General features: G+C 43.7%; 1 protein-coding gene across 1 annotated transcript; it reads left to right on the top strand.

Annotated features, from left to right (window-relative positions):
* Window positions 1-1,838: 1,838 nt before the first annotated feature.
* smc1b (structural maintenance of chromosomes 1B) lies at window positions 1,839-22,401 on the top strand (the record flags this gene model as incomplete). The annotated part of the gene is made up of 25 exons (XM_080002911.1): window positions 1,839-1,947; window positions 2,125-2,313; window positions 3,011-3,123; window positions 3,618-3,821; window positions 5,025-5,263; window positions 6,288-6,543; window positions 7,172-7,312; window positions 7,449-7,531; window positions 8,394-8,601; window positions 9,195-9,380; window positions 9,916-10,107; window positions 13,688-13,834; window positions 14,325-14,462; window positions 15,584-15,700; window positions 17,846-17,952; window positions 18,196-18,337; window positions 18,416-18,561; window positions 18,842-18,995; window positions 19,321-19,413; window positions 19,575-19,731; window positions 20,076-20,230; window positions 20,753-20,904; window positions 21,556-21,625; window positions 21,745-21,855; window positions 22,285-22,401. The coding sequence occupies 25 exons, from the start codon at window positions 1,839-1,841 to the stop codon at window positions 22,399-22,401; spliced, it is 3,726 nt and encodes a 1,241-aa protein (XP_079859037.1).
* Between the last annotated feature and the right edge of the window lie 103 nt (window positions 22,402-22,504).

Genomic DNA, 22,504 nt, shown 5'->3' with positions numbered 1-22,504 from the left:
CTGCCATGCTGTACACCACGGCGGCGATACGTCGCCATGTGCTGCTTGGTGTCACATCATCCACTCAGATAACAGAGCCACAGATGGAGTATTCCGCAGGCAGCCACACAACGTGAATAAGTCTCATTAATTTTGGCCGCTTTTATATCTTTAGCCCTTGTTGTAGAGGAGTCCCTCATCACACACTCTGCACGGATGCACGAGGGAGAGGGGCGAAACGGAAAGGTGTCGACACGTTGATCGTGTTTTGAAGCTTGGAGGAGAAAATCACCTCTTTTTGGCCGTCTTCCTCGCCCACGCCTCCTGGTCAGCGGGGTCAGCGGCGGGGGCGACTTGCATCTGAGCCGATGACGGGCACAGGGCAGTGGCCGTGGCCGTGGCCTCCGCAGGTCTCTGTGCATCCCATCGCATCCTCACAGCCCCCGGATTGGAGTGGGTCTAGCAATCATGCACGGCAATCTTCAAGTCAAAGATATCGTTGTGAAATAGCAGCAGGGGGCGACTTATGAGGTAGATCGCTCACTGCAGCCAAGACCAGAACAAGCGTCTCATCAGATTTGGACAAATATGGGTGGCAATAATCATAATCATAATCATATTCGTAATCATAATCATAATAATCAACAATTGGACACAAATAAATAAAATAAAATGATATAATTTCTCTGTACTTAATTTATTGGCATACGTAGTGTGTCAAAAAATTACAGATTTATTTCTTTATTCTCATATTAATTTAATATAACACACATAAAAGGCTTTTGAATGTTTTTTTTTCCCTACACACAACCTTTGAGTTGAAAAATGAGCGGGATTGGCATTGGACTATTTCATTCACTGCATTCCCATTTAGTATTTATTTCTATTTAGTATTCTATTTTCTATTCTATTTTATTTGGTATTCATTCATGCGTTCATTCATTATTTCCTGCACATTTGAGAAGGTGGTGCATTATTATGAACAGGTGAGTTGGTCTGTAGAGCTATGACTGACTGGTTGAATGCCGTGCTGTATATTGTATTGATCGATAACTGTATTTATCACAGAAAAACTATTATATCCTCGAATCCTTGCCACCGGCTGACAGTGAATGGGGTCATTTCAACAACTGACAGCGCGGTGCCTCCTGCTGGCGACTTGGCCTCTGTACAGACTGTGAAAGGCAGGAAACACGAGAGGTCGGTGACGATGCCCTCAGTGCCAGCGACATAATCGACGTTGTTGCGGTGACTTGTTACCGCTGTACGAGGTGAATAACAACGGTACAGTATCGGTTTCCACGGCACTGGAAGACACGGGAAGACTATGGAAATAGAAATAGAAATAGAAGTAGAAATAGAAGTAGAAATAGAAGTAGAAATAGAAATAGAAGTAGAAATAGAAAGAATGAATGAAACACAAGACAAAAAAAGTTACAATTATAATTTGATATACACATATATCACATCATAATTGATACACACATACACATATATACATATATATACACACAGTATATATATATATATATATATGTATATAAACACTGTGTATATATATGTTTATATATATATGTATGTACTGTGTGTGTATGTATGAAAAAAAATAATAAAAAAATATATATAAATAAATATATATATATATATATATATATATATATATATATATATATATTTATACACACACACACACACACACACTCACTGTGTATTTATAAATATATTGCAACTGTATATAATGCACTTAATAATATCTGTTGTATTTTCCCGCCGACGGGCACCGGGACCACGAAAAAACAAGTTCCCGCCTAAACAGAAAGGGACGCGCACCGCGGGCGTCGTGCTTGGGGCGGTGAACCATGGGCTTCCTGAGGCACCTTGAGGTGGACAACTTCAAGTCGTGGCGCGGGCGGCAGGTGATCGGTCCGTTCGTGAGATTCAACTGTATCATCGGCACCAACGGCTCCGGTGAGAGGACATCTTTTGACGTCTTCACCTACGTCCATTAGCTAATGCTGGGGCTAATGCTAAGAACGATTCACTCTCTATTTAGCGGTAACTGTTCGGGTCATATTTACAACTGGCTCCACCTTTCGGTTCGGTTCAAAACGCCCTCTAATGTTCCTTTAAACGCTTTCTTTCCAGGCAAGTCCAACGTGATGGACGCCCTGGGCTTCGTGCTGGGCGAGCGGGCTTCGTCCCTGCGGGTGAATCACCTCAGGGAGCTGATCTACGGGGCCCACGTCGGCAGACCCGGGGCCCGCACGGCCAGCGTGTCCCTGAGCTACTGCTTGGACGGCGGGGGGGACCTGGTGTTCCGCCGCAGCATCTCGGGTCTGATCCCAAACTTTTCAAACGTGTTTTTTTCGGTGGGCTTCTCTGCCGATTTTAACGGTAGCCATGTTTTTTTTTCCTCCTTTGGGGCATTATAGATATTTTGTTACGAATACGCGAGGGGGGGGGGGGAGATAGCTAAGCTAAGCTAAGCTCATAACACTTTATTATTACACGGCTCATTGAAATACTCATTCTGAATGGTCATTATTATTTTTGTATTTCTAAATTCGCATTCTAGTCATAAAATCATTTCGATATCAATTCACTGTGTTATTTTATTTAGTAAGTAGCCGTGTAATAAGCGGGATAAGTCGGTCATTACCGAAAAATAACCCCTGGCAGCGTGATCGGGACCCCTGTGTCACTTCGAAGAATGGACCCCGTGCCCAGGGTCATGACAGCGTTCGACATTATACTTGATAAAAGTGTTGAATAAAGGTACAACGATTTCATTAATTTCAATATATTCAATAAATAGAGACCGGGTTTTTACAAGCTTCTCCTGAGAGCCCTGCAGTGAATATCCGATTTTTTTCACTCGATTTTTTTTCATCACTGTCCTTTCTGCACCCACCGACCAAAGGAAACTGGACTTTTGGAGAGTTCCACAATTTGGTGACTTTTTAAAGTCAGAAAAAGTTCGATCGTTGCTGTCAACTATACCTGCACTGCACTGTGTTGTTGTGTTTTTCAGGTGATTCATCTGAATATTATGTCAACGGCATGCATGTAACCCTGAATAAATACAAGGAGGAGCTGGAGAAGATTAGCATTGTGGTAGAGGCCAGGAACTGTCTGGTGTTCCAGGTAAATAGCCTTTAAACATCATCAAAACTGGTCTCTGAAATTTAAGTACAATTTATGTATTGTATGTATGTAAATGTATGTGTATGTATGTATATATTGTTTGTATGTATGTATATATGTATGTATGTATATATGTTTGTATCTATGTATGTATATATGTATGTATGTATATGTATGTATCTATGTATGTATATATATATGTATGTATGTATGTATTGTAAATTGTCTTGATGGAAACGATTATGCTATGAAGCAACATTATAATTTTGTAAATAGAGAAGATGTAGGATGTAGCCTATGCACTAAATACTAGTCCACAAACTAAACTTACCACAAACTAAAGTAATATACACTCCCATGTAACCCGATTAAAAACATACTGTATGGGTGTTGTATTTTTAGAAATAGCAAAAAGAAACACAGCAAACAGGAGTCACTCAGTAGTTACACTCATTTCAGTTAATAAATCACATGTGAGGTTTCATGACCAACAGGGGGAAGTAGAGTCCATAGCTATGAAGGACCCCAAAAAGAGGACCAAGATGTTTGAGAGGATCAGTCAGTCCAGTGAGTACGCTGCTGACTATGAAAAGAAGAGGGAGGCCCTGCAGAAGGCCAAAGACGATGCCCAGTACCACTTCAACAAGAAGAAGACAGCCAGCGCAGAGAGGAAGCAGGTGTCTCAGGAGAAACAGAGGGTAAGAGGACGGTTTGGGTTCATATTGAAACCGTGTAGCACTCTGTAGCACTTAACTTTTTAATGAAATACTAAGTGATATAGCATCCTCTTTTCTGTACAGATAGTATTAGTATTAGTATTAGCATTAGTATTTGTCAGCGGCAGGCTATTTTAGAGCTTACTACACAAGAGCAGGAATTCAAGAATGTTTGAAAACAATTCACACATAACGGACAGTGTCCCAGTCTTTCATATTTGTGAAACCCTTCCAAGAAATTTTATCAGTATCAATATAATTCCAGTATAGACTTCCACTTCAGACCTGGTTAGATGTGGCCTGTGTATGGGAAAAAATGTTTTCTGGCTATTATTTTATATATATAATATTCTATTGTTGATTGATTTATAAATTTATTTATTTTCATTTAAATATCTTAAAAAAATAAAGATAATTTTATTTAGAGGACCTATTATGCATTTCCTAATTTTTTTGTCATATTTATAATGTTAAAATGTGGGATGTTCATATTAGACATGGCCAAGGTGTCAAATAATCGCTGTGAACAAAACGATCAGGGTTTGAGGGTTTTTTTTTACTCTCTGCACGAGCTGCCGTCAGCTCATCACGGATTTCTTTATATGGTCATCTGCCCCATCTGATCCACTGTGCGTTCCTCCAAACAAAACCAATAAAAAAATTGTGTGTTTCTATTGTAGATATATTTATTTTATTTTATTGTCCGATGTTTACATGAAACGGCACCGGTGCGTCCCGCTGAAGTGTGTCCTTGCCCCACAAGCTTGGAGAACAACACAAGCTGGCACAACCTTTTAAATGAGGCCTTGTAGATCTCATGAGTGAAGATTCAGCAACTCGATTGCTTATTTCTCCTCTCAAATTTGTTGAGAAACAGATTTTGGTGGCCTGATAAGGTCAAATAACTGGAAGTTACGGAGTAAATAGAACAAATTGGACGGATGTTAGAATGACTGGAATGCATAATCTAGTGGTATTTTCTGCAAAAAACTTCAAAAGCATGTTTTGGGCACCTCAGAAACCCATATCATTTGTGTAAACAGGAGCATAAATGGTCCACTTTAAAATCTTGTGCCCTTTTTCAGATTCGCTGACAGACAAATTTAGATTCAGATATTGTCACCTGACCTCTGATCTTTACCTTCTGCCCTGGCCCACTCCACCTCCACCTGTCTCCACCCGCAGGCCCAGAAATACCAGGCCCTGAAGGATGATCTGGATCAGAGCCGCCTGCAGCTCTTCCTCTTCCAGCTCTACCACAATGGGCGGAGCATCACCACCCTGAGCGCCACCCTGAGTGAGAGGCAGCAGGGTGCGGCCCTAAAGAAGAACAGCCTGGAGGAGCGGGAACAGGACATCAAGGCCCACAAGAAGGAACATGGCCGACTAACCAGAGAGCAGCAGCACATTGAGAAGGCGATCCGGTGTGTCATTTAGTCTGTCACAGTAATTACGGAATTTCTACCGATGTTTACTCTGTTTTTGGGCTACCTGCCATTTGTTACATCTTGACTTTTAGATTTAAATTACATCTCAATTTCTCAATTGTATCTGTTGCAAACTGGACCATTTTTTAAATTTGACTCCAGTGACTACTCTATATGGGTGTTTTCTTTGTCAGGTCTCCCTTTAGATGTATAAAAACTTCCTTTCCACAGCAGTCCATTTTTTTTATCCTTTCCGTTAATCATGGGAAATGAAAAACCTAATTTAAATCAGGAGAGACTAGATTGAGAGAAGAGAGACATTTATTTAACGGTAAATCTGAGACAGCTTTTTGGCGATAGGACTCTTTGATGAAGCAGTGTTAATATGGGCGAGTATAGCGGTACTCCCACTTATCGACCGAGTTCCGTTCCTACAACCAGGTCGTTAAGCGAATTGGTCGATAAGCGAGGACCCGCGTTATTTCATGGAGGGGGCGTGGCGATTGTGAACGCTAGTGTAGTGTATACTGTCCGACTGTGGGAACGAGACTGACAACGGTGATGCGCGATGAGATGCTTGATGCTGAGACGCGGTGCACGCCGCCATATTGTATACCGGGCACAATGCCGACTGGTCAGAGAGATGGTTGTAAGTCCAAACGGTTGTTAAACAGGTAGGTCGTTAAGTGAGGAGTGCCGAGCACAGCCTCTGAAATGACCCATGGGAGAGGAGCAAGCAGCCGGACGAATACTGGCAGGTAGCCTTTGGATTGGCTCAGTGCAGGGTGTGGCAGCCTCTAATTGGTTGAGGCTGACTGGCCGAGCTGTCAAGTGTAACCTGTCGTGATAGTAGGTGGTCTTCCAAACTAAAGTTTCGCATTATTTCCATTTAAAAAGCAGGAGAACACTAACGCCCATGTTCTCATTCAGCTTTATGTCACATAGTTGAGGAACCTCATTTAGGGTGGCGCCACAGTGGTGTTCAGCAGTGAAGTTTTTGATTTCTCCCTGTATCGCCTAGCACTGAGGAGCAGACCCTGTCTCATCACCAGCCCCAGTACATCAAAGCGAAGGTCAACACCTCCCATCACCAGAAGAAGGCAGAGGATGCCCGCATGGCCCTGAAAAAGGGGCAGAGACTGAGAGCCGCCAAGGAGCAGGACCTGGAAGACATCCGACGAGAGATAGAGGAGCTGTACGAGGCCTGGAGGAGCTATGAGAGAGGGATGAGGGAGAAGCAGGCGGCCTCCAGAGACATTGAGCTGGAGCAGAACCAGGTTTTAATAAGAGACGCGTTAATGGATCTCTGCGGGGAAGTTACTGTTGCATGATCTGTATTATTAAGCATATTTACTGTAGGTCTGAGAAATAAATGGAGATTAAATTCTCTGTCGAGCGGGGTTAAAAAAAAATTACATATATGTATACACAAATATTACAAAATTGAAAAATGTATACTTCTACCTAAGTTAAATACAACCATAGCCACAAATTAATTGAAATATTAGATTTCTTTAGTACAATTTATTTTTTCTGTGAAATGTTTTTGTAATGCACATCACACTACTACTGAAAAGTTAAAAATGTCACTATATTGATATTTTTGTATTGTGATATCCTGCCCAATAAACCAGCCCTATTGGTTGACATTTGTTTCTGTTTATCATGTATTGGCAATAATCTCTAAAAACAAAAATATCCGTTCACATAAGTAACAACAAATATAAAATAAAAAATATCCCTTCTAGTATATATTATTCAATATTTTCAGCTATTCCAATGCTTCGATAAACAGCGGGGGTACCTCCTTCAAATACTTTCATCTTTTTGTGTGTGTGTGTGTGTGTGTGTGTGTGTGTGTGTGTGTGTCTGTGTGTGTGTGTGTGTGTGTGTCTGTGTGTCTAGATGGAGCAGTACAAAGAGTTGAAGGAGGCAGCAAGGAAGCAGGGGGCTGTTCTGAGCCAGCAGGCTGAGAAGCTGCATTGGGAGGTGTTGGCTAACAGTGAGAAGATCGCCTTCGACCGGCGCAGGAAGAAGGAAGTAGAGGTATGGCCATATCTCATGAAAGCTACTGACATTCTTTTGTTTTTTGTTTATTTGTGAATGAAATTAAATGGAAACAAGAATACTTACTATAGATAAGGCAAACACATTGATTGGCTATCTATTGTTGTGTCCACAGATTAACATCAAGAACCACCAGATCCAGTTGGAGGATTTCACCCAGAGAGCAGTGAAACTGGAAGAGTACACTAACAGCTGCAGGTACAGTGCTGTAATACTGGATCTCAGGGGTGTTTATCCTAATCTGGTGGTTCCAAACATTGGGTCTGTGAACCCCCTTCTGGGGACCCCTTGGAACCTCTAGTACAACATGCGGCTCTTTAGCCCCTCCCCAGTGGCTCCCTGTGGCTTTGACAAAAAAATATATGGAAATGAATAATGGTTATTTTTCAACATTTAAATGTTCATTTATCCTCTCATTTGCACTTGAATGCATTCTAAAAAAACATTAATGAATGCTCATTTAGAGTAATGTTGATAGGCTAATTTAGACTTAATAGGCTATGTTACCTTCATTATAAGGCTACAGGCTGTTTTCTGGCTCCAGACAGATTATTATTATTATATATTTTTTTTTTGCCCAAAAATGGCACTTTTGGTAGTAAAGGTTGCCGACCCCTGCTCTTGGAGGACCCCCGGGTCCTCATAGAGGTACTAAGGGTCCCCAGCTAAATAATTAATATTTGTTGAACTTCACTTTTGGACTTCATCATATCTAACCAAAAAAATATATTCTCAGATTGGGGTCCCAGAGACTGAATCTTATCTAATGGGATCCATGGCCTAACGCATATTAGACTGAGGCTCCTTGACATTAAAAATGTTGAAAAAAGCGGGTCTAACTGACCATGACACACAGGTCTATTGCATTTATTTTTGGATGCAGTATTATGTTACAGGAAATAATATTTAAATAATTATATTATAACATAAATAATATTCATACCGGTCACACCATTTAAATGTGCGGCTAAACTAATTGTAGTGTTGCACAATTACGTTGATACATTCTACATGCTATTGCTATTTCTCTAAAACACTGCACTGTGTTGATTTGCTTCAGCGCATCTCTGGAGGAGTACCGTCGGCAGGGGGAGGCCCTGAGCGAGGAGCTACAGCAGGGAGGCCAGCGCACCATGGAGGTGAACCAGGAGCTGGATCTGCTGCTGCAGGAGCTGGGCAACGCCAGGCTGGACCGCTTTGAGAGCCGGCGCCAGCAGCAGCGCGAGGAGGTCATGCAGATGCTCCACAGGCTCTACCCCAACACCGTGGTGAGACAAACACTACACAGCAGAATATTTATTATGGTATATTTTTCAGTTAAGACAAGATAACACTTAATCCCCTGTGGGAAATAAAGGTTTGGCAGCAGTAGAAATTGAGAGAAGAGTGCAAGTTCAAAAAGGGATAAAAATAAAATTTAATAAATTTAGCGCTGCACCCTGAAATTCAACATGTTGAATCATCACTCAGAAACCTATCAGTCAACTGAGATTTTTCAAGTCGAGCAGTGAGCATTTCAATGAAGAATTATACATAAGGGGAATCATAAGTATATTTTTATATGTGTGAATAGTCCGCGTCCATAGATGGACTCTGTGTGTGTGGATACTGGATTTCTGACTCCTGTGTAGTAACTGCACCAAAAGGGGCAAAAACGCACAGCAAGGGGTGCTGAATCACGCAAGGGTAGAACGATGGTGGATCATGGAGATTAAGCTTTAGACAAGCCTTTCATTCCCATCCCTCTTTAAATTGTAATTTAAAAAATGACCGATAACTTTATTTTACTAATGAGATGGTAAGTAATTCATTAACAAAAAGGAAATATTGTAAATATATTTTCTCTATGTCCTTTTCCAAGTATGGCCGCCTGGTGGACCTGTGCAGTCCCATCCATAAGAAGTACCAACTGCCAGTCACCAAGGTGTTCGGAAGCTACATGAATGCCATTGTGGTCGCTTCAGAGAAGGTTTCCCGTGATTGTATCCGGCACCTTAAAGAGGAGCGGGCAGAGCCCGAAACCTTCCTGCCTATTGACTACCTTGTTGTAAGAGAAGGTCCTCAAAAGGAGCATTTCACATGCAGTTAGGCCGGCACATACCATTGGAAAATGTGTTAAACTCAGTTACACTGTGTATGTCCACCATGTTGGGCCAAAATGTGGCCTCAAATTTTAATTTTACTTTTTTACTTTTTTTTAGGTATTAAGTAAAAGTAAAAGTAACATTACAGAGAATAGGCAAAAAGTAACCTTTTGTAGTGGGAATGAACTGTAATGTTATATTCTCATATAACATGATAGTTCATCCCTACATTCCTACTATTTATATAGCACTTTTAAAAACAAACTTTAGAAAGTGCTTCACGGAAAGGTGAGAAAAAAAAGCTATATTTAAAAGCTAAATCACAGTAGAGTCAGATTGAAAATAACAATAATAATAATAAGGACTCACATAAAACATAAGACAACTTAAAGCCAGATTATAAAAATGCTAATTTAAGCAAATATGTTATCAAGTGTTGTAAAACAGACGTTGCAGATCTGGCACAGAGTGCATGTGGTTTTCACTTTTATTTTCCAGGTGAAGCCGCTGAACGAGCGCCTGAGAGAGGTGCGGGGAGCCAAGTTGGTGGTGGACGTCATTCAGTGCAACGCTGGAGTGTTGTCCGCCCAGCTGAAGAAGGTGGTGCAGTTTGTCTGTGGCAACGCAATGGTGTGTGAGAGCATCGAGCAGGCCAGGAGGGTTGCCTACGATGGACCAGAGCGCATAAAGGTGAGACGGTTAACTATTCATTTCAACTAGTGGTTACATGGAAGAATCAGGTTATATTTACTATCGGTCAGCCTTGCCAAGAGGGGGAGCTGTAAATAAATTCAATTTAAATTTACAAATAGTTTTATTTTAAACACTACACAATGCCTCTACTACAAAACAGACAATACTTCTCCCCGCAACGATCATGCTGTCTTAAGTACGCTGTCTGTCGAGTTTACCGCTCATTGCAAATAGCGTATTAAATCTCCCTTTTGCAGTAGACTATGTAATAATATTAACAATAATAATAATAGTGATAACGATAACTTATTTGGACTCGACCGATGAGGACGCATTCAGAATGTGTACCTCATGAATATCTCATATCTTGCCCAGAAAATAAATCCGCTCCCTACCGCTGGTCTACACTTTCTCTTCACCTTTTTCTTACCGGCTAAATAAAGTAATTTATTGTGGAATATGATGCATTAGAACACTATAGTTGCAACGTTATTCTCCTGCTGTGATTGTAAATACTAAAAGGAGTCGAGAAAGGAGTTATTGTCTTCTTTCTCCCACTTAAACCACAGAGTGGCACCTGCTTAAATATGGCTATTATTTGGGCTTATATTATTCTATTTTAGAAAAGTTGTCAAATGATATTTGGATTTTAGAACAAAACAAAAAACCCGCCTCCACTCTCAACTCCGCTCTGCCTTTGTGCATCTCTCTCTCTGGGAGAAACTGTTCCCCCACAACACTCCCGTTCCAATTGTCCGACTAAAACAGGGTTCTGTCGGGGTGGGGACCCCTCTTTAAGTCGATATACTGTGTAATACAGCTGTTTTGTTTCCAATAAAATCTTGATGCCTGGCCAAAGCCGGACTCTGCCAGTGTGTGGTCCAGGGGGTAAGGACTCAAGCACTCAAACACCCCTGAGGGGGATGCATGCCAGGAAACTCAAACACAAGGAGGTTGACCTGCAACAGCTGCATATTCAAATTCAGTCAATGCAGGAGACCTGAAAAGGGCTCCTCACTCACTCGGCAGCCCAACAGCGCCCCCTTGGGCCCCAAGACACTTGGGAGCCTGTGGCCAGAGGCCACAGTCCATTGTGGCATCAGACAACTTGGACAGGTTTGCTGATCCTCACTCAGACTCTTGAGGGGCATTCAGGGTCTGATCTGGAGGATTCTTCTTCCAGAGTGTCTGAGATCCCACCCATGGATCTCTCAGACGGAGTTGTGATTGTCAGAGCAGCTGAGCGTGCTCACCTGCCTCCTCCAGTCCCCCCAGCGCCTGTGCCTTCACTGTTCGATCAGGGTTCGCAGAGTTTCCGGCCTGTTGGATTGCCAGTGCTTCCAGACTTCATGACTGAATTATCATCTGGGAAGTCACCTAGCTCCTCCGCTCTCCCCAGACAGCCAATCTCGCTGATGCCGCAGCATATGGAGTTGCCACTGTCCCTCAGGTTGGGCCTACTTTTGCAATGCTAGCAGGGGCTACTCCCGGGGCTGGTCCTGATACAAGCCACCCCAATGCCACTGCCACTGATAAACAGTTGCCTAAGGCCCATTTGGCACCTGCATTGTCAGCTAGGCTGGCTTGTACCAATTGCCTGTTAGTGGTCTATTTGGAGGGGCTGCTGCAGGATCTGTCTACTACTGCCCCTAGTGATAAGGCTGCAGAGATGATTTGAGTGATTGAAGTGTTACCTCAGGGGACAAGTGCTCATGCACAGTCCTGGAGCGGAGAGGGAGAGAACCCAGGGATCTTCTCCCTCCATGTTTGGCCCCTGGGCGGGGCAGGGGTTTGCTTGGCCTGGAGCCAGCAGTGCTAAGTACCTTGCAGGCTTCCAAGACCCCCTCTACAATGGCCCTCTACGCAGTTGTCATTGTTGTCACTCCAGGGGATCGGACCCAGTGTCATGTGACGTCACAGCGTTTTCATTTCATTTCTCTTCGAAACGGGGCTCATTGAGTCAACATTGAGCAGCTGTTTGACTGCCATATCCAACCGCCATGATCATATTGGTGACTGATCATTTCTTCAGTCCCTCTTCGAAACGGGGCTCATTGACTCAACATTGAGCAGCTGTTTGACTGCCATATCCAACCGCCATGATCATATTGGTGACTGAACAATTGGCTCACAACCCCTTGCCGCCCGATTCCTCAGAGGGTTAATGTGGCTTTGCCCACGAGGGCCGGCATGCTTCCCTCTTGGGACTTGCAGCTTGCTCTGAGTGCTCTTGCGGGAGCCTCTGTTTTAGCCCTTGACCGGTCTGAATCTAAAGCTCCTCTTAGTCAAGCTCCTCACTCACTCTGCAAAGTGTGTGAGTGAATTACAAGCACTGTTCATACACCCCTGATGTATACGGCTCGGGGAAGATGGCTCTGGCATTTTTCTCATTCCCAGTCCTGCTCTTAAAACCCAAAGTCCTACTTCGGTCCTGTGTTTCTCGCCCATTGGTTTTGGAGGCTTTTTTTATCTTCCACCTGATGACGGGGGGGCAGCAATTGCCAATGTACAATGTTATCGGGGGGGGGGCAAATGTGGTCTCCCCGTTATAGAGGTGCAGGATTTATTATATACAAGTACATCCAAAAAAATGATTCGAAATTAACGGGCATCGAGGTAGCGGACGTGCAAGTAGTAGTGTCTGGGCAAGATATATTCATGAGGAACGTGTCCTCGGTGCACTTGGATCTGCGCTCCGCTGTGCTGCTTTGTTTGCCCAGAGCTAGAACTGGAGCTGGGGGTCCATGTGCCTTTTCTTTTTCTTTTTTGAGCACCTGCCCCTTTAAACATCTCCGCACGGGAATTCAGAGCAGGGAAGTGAGATCCCATCAGCAGTGGTTACTCGACAGTTCTGGGTGGAGAGGGGGAGAGCATCTCTCCCTCTCCCCCTCCGCTCCATTTTCAGAACACGGTAAACTGCACTTACACCGTTTCAATGCTTGGATTTTTCCTGGTAAAAAAAATTATCTGTCTTTAATGTCAGTCATGATCGCTGGAGTCGATCGCCAATAGAAATGTAATTGTATATCTGCCCAAGCCTATGTACTACAGTAGGAGCCACTTGAAGAGGCGGATAACCCACAGGAGTGCGGTGGGGTATCTCCCGATTATAGGCTGTGCAATGCACTGTGCCACCTGGCCACAAAGACCTTGGACTTAATTTGCTATGCCGTTGACCCATACAGTGGCGTGTTGACTGATATGAAATAGAATGAATGGTTACATAGGGTAACCTCGGTTCTTTGAATAAAGGTCAACACGCCACTCAGTGTGGTCACTCGGGTAATTCTATGGCCTTCAGTTGGCAAAAGAGAATGTGCGCACGGACACGCAGTCATATTTATAGCTGGTGACGGTGTGTGTTCGCCGGTACTGCGGCTGATTTGCTTTACAGTCCCCTAGACAGACATGTTGACCTTTATACATAGAACCGAGGTGACCCTATGTAACGATTTGTTTTGTGTACAACGCAAATACAATCGCACGACAGTTGGTATACTGAAAAGTTGGTGGCCGTTCTCATTATGTACACAATTTCAATGTATTGATATAGAATCAACAAATGCCACCCTTATAGACTGTAGCACAGGACGGGACCCTGTTCTCCAAGTCTGGGGTGATCTCTGGAGGCTCCAGTGACCTGCGGACCAAAGCCCGCCGCTGGGATCAGAAGGACATGAAACAGCTGAAGGATCGCAAGGAAGATCTGACCACTGAGCTGCGCGTGAGTCAACACAGACAGCAGACCTTCAGCCCCTGGTTGAATACAAATAGACTTGTTTACCTGTGATACTTCACAGATAATTCTCAGATGGAATTGGAGATCTAAGGTTTAAATATGCAACAGGCCAACCACCATCGCTTATAATGATGTTCAACCTTAAATTTCTGAACAGGTCCAAAAACATGAAGGTATCCAGATAATCAAAATCAAATGGCTTGATAATAGATTTTCGGCTATGTGTGTGTGTGTGTGTGTGTGTGTGTGTGTGTGTGTGTGTGTGTGTGTGTGTGTGTGTGTGTGTGTGTGTGTGTGTGTGTGTGTGTGTGTGTGTGTGTGTGTGGGTGGGTGGGTGGGTGGGTGGGTGTGTGTGTGTGTGTGTGTGTGTGTATATATATATATTTTTTTTTTTTCTTTTTCTTTTCTGAGAACAGTATAATTTACCATGTAGCGCAGTACAATCAATCCCTGTGTATCCCTGGTAATGTGACAGGGTTTAATGATGCTGAATCGGAAGGAGTCCGAACTGAAACAGATCCAGGTGCAGGCTCAGGGGGCCCAGACCCGCCTCAAATACTCCAGCTCTGAACTGGAGAACCTCCGCAGGAAGAAAATTCCCAGTTGCAAGGCGGTACGATCACACATCTTGGATTCTGTCTGACAAGTGAATGAATTCCGGTGCTTAGTGCCACTGTGGGTCGCTGTCTGTTACAGCAGCTAACTCCCTTAATTTCTTGATTGAATTGATGACGTGTTATCTTATCAGTCCCTCCAGGAAATCGCCATTTTAGGATCGCAAAAAGATATTGTATTACCTTAATTGTCTTTATCACAAAAATTACCCAGAGAAGTGCTGCATTCTTAATAACAATCAGTTTGTGGCAGTTTCGCCTACCACACACCACCCAAGTGGCCTGTTCAGGGAACTCTGGCACGGATAAACAGACAACATGGTTTCAGACACAGTTTATTGTAGAGCGTGGGCTAGGTGGAATAAGCCCAGGAGCAGATGGACATGTGTCATGACAAGGGCTCCTATCCTGAGTGTGTGTGTGTGGAGATGGGGTTTTTACGACAGCCTACCACCCCCACCCCCCTTCGGAACGTGGGGCCTCAGGCTGCAGTGAAGGCGTGGCCGGACTTGGCTGCTGCGGGGGCTGCTTGGAGGGGTGGCCTGGCTGCTGGGCTGCTGGATGTTCCCGGCGATGTGTGCTGGGCGGAGTAGCTAGCGACCAGCGGTTACCTGTGGTGGTTGCTGCTGCTGCTTCTCCCCTGGTCCTCCGCCAAACACCCTGGATGGTGCTGCTGCTGCCAGTCGGGAGAGGGCTGCTGCTGTGTCACTTCCCCGAGCCGGAGAGTCCCTGTTCAGGTGCCAGTGTGGCAGTTTCGCCTACCACATACCACCTAAGTGGCCTGTTCAGGGACCTCTGGCACAGATACACAGACGACGTGGTTTCAGACACACAGTTTATTGTAGAGCCTGGGCTAGGTGGAATAAGCCCAGGAGCAGATGGACATGTGTCATGACAAGGGCTCCTCTCTGGAGTGTGTGTGGGGATGGGGCTTTTACCTGTTGCTCGTTAGCCCAACCAATGAGCAACAGGTATGCAGCCACTCTGATCCTGGGTCCCCAACTACCTATACCCAGGTAGGGTGTGGCTGCTCAAACAACACCATCCCCACACCACACAGTTATATTCCTGTTCGTATGAAGTGATCCTAATGTGAAACTCTTCATCTGGATATTTGCAGGAGATCTCCCACATTGAGTGTAAGCTGGCCAACCTGGAGTCTTGCATCAAGATGCAGCAGGAGAGCATGGAGGCGAATGAGGCTGAAACGAGGAGGATGACGGACAGGATCGACCAGGTAGAGCTGGAAGCATCCTGGGTCCGGTGGTTAACAGTGAAACCAATGACTCACTTCATCCTGAGCTGATAAGGGTCTGGATCAGGGTAGTCAAACAAATTTCAGGTTGGATCATTTTATATTATTTTTTATATACATTTATTTTCCTCTATATGTGACCCACCGCAGCAAAACCCACTATGTCGCGCATTTCTAAAATTGCCAGGAGCAGCCAAATAATTTGAAAAAAGAATTCTATGAGGAAAATGAAATTTTTCCAGAGTCGTGTTCCTTTGTGGTTTTTTTTATTACTCAACGTATTTTCAAAACCGAGTTTGATTTATTAATAGTAGATAAATGTTAAACCGTGGAGTTAAATATTCCCATTAGATTACATGGGGTAACACATTTCACTTACCGAGACGCTTAACAGTGCGAACACCAATTGATCGTTTCCTTTAAAGCGACCGTCCAGTGTCCAATCATTCCTCCGTATTCCATGTGATGTGAAGTCATAATGTGAAACCGTTTTGATAGAGTTCAACCTTTAGATCTTACTCGTTTTACACACACCTGGGGACATTGCTGTGTAGGTGGTGTAAGTCACGAAGAAGAAAAGCTGACGTCACTTCCGTTTACAGATGGTTAAAGTGTGGACAAGGAGCCTTCAGTTTCACTTGTCTGTGAAAACTTTCATCTCCGTATTGTTATTGGTCACAAGAAGCGGGTGGTGGAAGCTCTAAATCATATCGCGGACCTTAATCTGACCAATGCAATAGATCCAAGTCAGTGTAAGCAGCGCATACTGGGACTTAATTTCCCGCGATGATAGTGAGTTCTCCGACAGTGACGCAGAGAACGACAGCGATGCTGACTCTGATTTCGGTGTCATCCTGGACTTGGAGAACATTTCAAAGAGTGGATTTCAACCTGAATATGACGATGAAACAGAATATTTTCAAGAACCACCGGAGGAGACTGACAATTTGCCCGTTGTTACAACGGAAGAAGTTTCTACAAAAAGTGATTTCTACAGCACGAGTAAATACAACTCCATCCAGGTCTACAACTCCATGATCAAGGACTCCAAGAACATCTGTCAGTGCCTCAACCTCTCTTTGGGTGGTGGTGTTCAACTTGCGAGCAACCACATCAAGATGCATTACAGTTTTGACTTTGCTCAACATGTTAGTACATGGTCTAAAGAAGTGATGTAAACATTGGCTATTCATTGTGGAGAAATGACATGAAAGGGGTTGACAAAAGGCTACAGCAGAAATTGAATATGGGTTGGTCAACTATTAACATTCCTAGGCGATTTTGGCTATTTGGCAGACGCACATTTATATATTAAATGACACATCGAGGTTGATATACAGAGACTAATATTATTGAGAGACTGTACATTTTGTTGTGTTGTCTACATTTTTAAACTCCTAAATAATTCCACTTTTATAAAGCATGTATGGATATTCCTACTGTTTAATAAAATATTTTTTTAAAACAAATATGTGTGTCCGTGATGCTGTTCAACATTCCCTATAAACACAAGAACAATGCAGAGATTGCCCCATTCAGCATGATGTCAAGTGGCCATGTGGCTTTGTTGGTCCTCCAAGCCATTTGCATTCTGGGACCTGGCTGAAGGGGTCCAATATTGGGAAAACTTTGAGGGTGATTATCTCAGAAGCACAGTTTGCCGCACCCTCATCATCAACAAGTCATAGAAATACGTATTTGCTTGATTCGCACAAGTGACACCTATTTTGAAGCTCTGATTCTTCACTTTCAAGTGCTGCAAAAAAAAGTCAAAAGATACCAAAGGTACCTAAAGTCTGCGGTGGGTCACATATACTATATATTTTTTTAATATGTTTTATATTATTATATTAACTGTGAGCTGTGATGAGGGCCATCTTAACATGTGGAACTTGCAGAAAGTTCTTTATAGCAAAATACAGAGTGAAAAGAATGGAATTGAATATACTTTTAATATATATATATATATATATATATATATATATATATATATATATATATATATATACTGTATATATACTGTATATATACTGTATATATTATATATTCTTTAACAAATTTGATTTTGACAAGCATCTGCTTTTCAAAGATGACTTTGTTCATATAGTAGCATTGAACTTCTTTAAGATGGAGGACCTGGTGTTTGCTGACTTCTGTGCTGAGATTGGCGTGGCCAACATTAGGGACTACGAGCAGGGGCACCTGAAGCAGCGGTCAGAGCTGGACAAGAAGAGGTACAGGCCATTTATCACATCTGTACTTGTCATAAACCTGTATGTTAAATGAAGTTGTAAAAGGAATTCTGAGACTACCCCCCCCAATACAGACAATTTTATGGATCGCCACTTTAAATTTGTGTTCTACAGTAATTATGAGAACAAATGATTTTCAGTGATACAAACAGTAACTGATCAAAATTCTAAATATTCTGAAAAATATGCCTTTCTTCCTCTCTTCCTGTTCCTGCTTCCCTCCAGACTGGAGTTTGAGAGTCAGCATGGCCGTCTGACAGCACAGCTGGAGTACGAACAAGAGCAGACTGAGCAGCACAATAAGAAGCTTCGCAAGCTGGAGCAGACCATCGCTAAGGAAGAGAGTACTGTGGCTGAGCAGCGGAAGGTAAACATACCAGGGTTAATTTTACCCTCAGAAGTACATGAGACAGAACATTGACGTAAGGGCTCTGATGCATCTCAGGAGGAGGAGAGGATTCTGGAAGCTGTGGAGGAGAGTCAGAACAAGGTACTGGACCTCAAGAAGCTCCTGCTGGCCAAGAAAAGCCAGGTGGGAGACTTCAAGTCTAAGCTGGACCAGAAAAACAAGATCCTTCAGGAAAAAAACAGGTATTGTAAAATCCACCGACTTAAAGTAGTAATCCATCACTGTCGTAGGTGGATTACATTACAAATCCCAGAATTTGAAATTGCAACTTCCAGTTTAAGGTCCTGCAGATATTTTTTCACCTGCTGTTCTTTTTATGAATGTACATCCATGATGAAAGGTTACTGACCACAGCTAGCTACACTGGTTCATCAAATCCACCACAGCTGCTTTTCTTTTTTTGGGCATGGCTGATCATTGCCCGTACTCTTTCACTCCGCTGGTCTCCTCTCTGTTTCACAGAGAGCTGGTGATGCTCCAGCGCGAGGTCTTGTCGGTGGAGTCGGCCCTGGAACAACGACGCCTGGCTAAGCACAACCTGCTGCTGGACTGTAAGATCCAGGGCCTGCCGCTTAACCTTCTCTCTGGCAGCCTCAATGACATCAGCGAGGTGCAGGTACGACTCAGTGGCAGCCATTATTGAGTGTTGAAGGGCTGTAAGCTGGAGTTTGGCGGAGGCTGCCGGATGCCACGTCAGAAAGCCTCCAACTGAATGGAATTCAGTGACAAAAGAAGAAACCTTGTTGTGCAAAAACGCTAAAGTCCATACATTTTAAAATGTAATTAAAATAATTTGTTCATAATAAAGTGTATTTCTTCTAAAAGTTTTTTTCTGTTGTGATTTAAAAAAAATATTAATTAATAATAAACACTACCATGTAAACCATGTAAACAAGACATGTAAACAAATGCATGGTGTCATACCTTTCTGGTCTGTTCAGCTGGACTCCGAGAGCACCTCCTCCACCACGGACATCTATGATATAGAAGCGCGGCTGGTCATCGACTACTCTGAGCTGGGAGCAAACGTCATGGTGAGTGAAACTTTGTTATGTAATGTATAGTGTGTGTGTGTGTGTGTGTGTGTGTGTGTGTGTGTGTGTGCGCGCGCGCGCACATCTGAGGGAGTCTCCTCGGAGCTGGAGCGTTTCTCAATGGTAAAGTGTTTTTTGTCAATGCGTTAATGTGTGTGTAGCTCCTTGAGGAGGAGCAGGAGGTGGAGGCCCATGAGCGGATGCTGAGGGAAGCAGTGTCCTCTGTGGGAGAGGTGTTGCATAATACCAGCACTCCCAACCTCAAAGCCGTGGAGAAGATGAGGGAGGTGAAGGAGAAGTTCAAGGACGTTTCCGAAGGTGATCGGCTTATACTGACATCATTCATGTCGTATCATCCTTTTTCCGTCGCAGGAACTTATCTTCACAAACATGCGGTGTAGGGCTGGACATAATGATATATCAATGTATTCATAGACTGTTCTAGCTGTTCTTATCATTGCCTCTGCGTGCTAGGATATAATATCCACATTGCTAGTGACTGTTTCTTTGATACTGATACTTGATACTATTTCTTTTGAAAGCACTTACCCCGAATATTTTCTATATCAAGGTAGTCGTAAAAAAAATGATGTGACATTGGATTTTGTCAATATCGCCCAGGCCCCGCTGACAACCAAGCTCTTCCTCTCTTCCATGTGCAGCCTTCGACGTGAGCACCAGGGCAGTCAGGAAGTGCGGCCTGGAGTTTCAAAAGGTCAAAGCGCAGCGCTTCCACCGTTTCAACAAGTGTTTTGAACACGTGTCCATCGTCATCGACCAGATCTACAAAAGACTGTGCAGGAACTCCAGCGCCCAGGTGGAACAGACACACACACACACACACACACACACACACACACACACACACACACACACACACACACACACACACACACACACACACACACACACACAGACACACACACACACACACACATACAAAAACAACCACATTGTTACACTAAGACGATAAAATAGGAGCTTCTAGATGCCTATACAAGTGTTTGTAATGATTCCTAAAGGTCCAATAATTGCTTTTGCTGTCTTATTTTACATCAACAGGCACCATTTGTGAAATGCATGTGTCGATGAGTGTTTTTGGAACAAATAGCATGTGATAACGTGTGTAACAAAGAAGCCCTGTTCTTTGCATAAAAGATCAGGGCTTCTTGGGCTACACATATTGAAACTAAAATCAGTATCGGTTAGATTTATTCTTTATCGAACGTGTCGTTCAAAGTGCCAGTGAGCAGCTTTACCCTCCTGCTCATTTCGGATGAATAAGTGGATGCGTGCAGTGCATGTGGATGTCTGTGTGTGACTGCTGTGCTCCTTCCAGGCCATTCTGAGTGCAGAGAACCCAGATGAGCCCTACCTTGGGGGCATCGTTTACAACTGTGTGGCCCCCGGGAAGCGCTTCATGGCCATGGACAACCTGTCAGGGGGGGAGAAAGCCATCGCTGCTCTCGTGCTGGTCTTCGCCATCCACAGGTAACTCTTGAAGGAACCAAATCCACTGAGGATACTTTGTGCGGGAATACCAGTGTTGATTTAAGCTCCTGGTCTGGCCTGGTGCCGAGCGCCAGCGACGCCCAACTAGCAACCACAATGAAGCTCAACGGTACTGTTAGCCATCGATTGATCGATCGTGTGTTAAGCCAATATTATAAATTTTGCAATACATAAATTGTGAATTAGCTGAGTTTACATAAGTTGGGTTGATGCAAATTAACTGTCTACCCACATTTTTATGTTCCAATTTTCAATGCCAGTTAATGTCTCTTCTGCAATAAGTAGAAGTATTATTATTATGAGTTATTTTTTATGACACTATTATAGTGTCGTAAAATGAACAAGCAAAACAATGAAATTGTTCATTACAATTGTTTGTGTGACAATTAATCGTCAACTAAAATGCGGTGCTTGTGACAGCCCTAACTGCAACACGCCGCTCTTCTCCCGTTCTAGTTCCACTCATTAGCTGCCGTGCTTAATGAAGCTGGAAGTGTGATGAAATAAGTGTGATATAATTCATCATAGTTGCAGCCACAGAACAGTACATATCCTCCCCCGAAAATAAATGCCAAGTGTATTAAAACTCCCCAAGCTATTCAGCGCCCGTTGCTCCTTTTGTGATCTCAGCTTTCGTCCGGCTCCGTTTTTGGTCTTGGACGAGGTGGACGCAGCGCTGGACAACTCTAACATCGGCAAGGCGAGTCGCCGACCGCGCCCGCCTTTCCTGCGTGTTCTCAGCGGTTACTGTTGCCTATTAGCCTTTGGGTGTTTGTTCACGTGTTGGCGTGTGTGTGCGTGTGCCGCCGGCGCCTCCAGGTGACCAGGTTCATCAGGGAGGGCTCCAGAGAGGGCATGCAGATCATCGTCATCTCCCTGAAGGGGGAGTTCTACTGCCGCTCAGAGGCGCTGCTGGGAGTTTACCCGGAGGTGCAGGAAACCTTCCTTCATTACACTTCAGTGGGGCGGTGAAAATGGGTCAAATTACGGATGCCATTTTTTTCCCCTTTTATGTCGAGACGAACGCCAATCCACCGGGGGGGGGGGGCGATATTGAATACATAACATTGGGGGAAGAATAGTGTACTGGGCATTAGACATAAGTTATGCGGTAGGCACACAAAGTTTCTGAATGACACTGAAAAAGATGGTTGCTGGTTTTTCATCATTTTAGAACTGGATGCGATCAACAGATAAATATATTGATTTCTAAACAGATGACAAAGTACAAAAACAAATGGTGGACAATGGCCCAAATCTGGTTGCCCGGGGCATCGAGGCGACCGTTATTGTCCGGTCTTGCTTGATTATTCCGTTGTGCTTATACAACTGTCTACAGCATCGTTTTGTTCCTCACAGTTTGACGAGTGCATGTACAGCCGCATGCTGACGTTGGACCTGCGTCCCTACCCTCTGAACGAGGACCACAACGGGCAGGAGGCTCTGGAAGGAAGTGGAGGCCCCTGGGAGCCTTAGGCCCCCGAGATGCATTCACTCACTTTACCTGTGGCTCTGAACCCGCGTTGCTGTTAGATGTGGATTTTTGAACTTTTGAACATGTGGAATGGTGAACTTTAAC

Source organism: Zeus faber, assembly GCF_960531495.2.
Source record: "Zeus faber genome assembly, chromosome: 6".
Lineage (NCBI taxonomy): Eukaryota > Metazoa > Chordata > Actinopteri > Zeiformes > Zeidae > Zeus > Zeus faber.
This window is presented reverse-complemented; position numbering and strand designations above follow the sequence as displayed.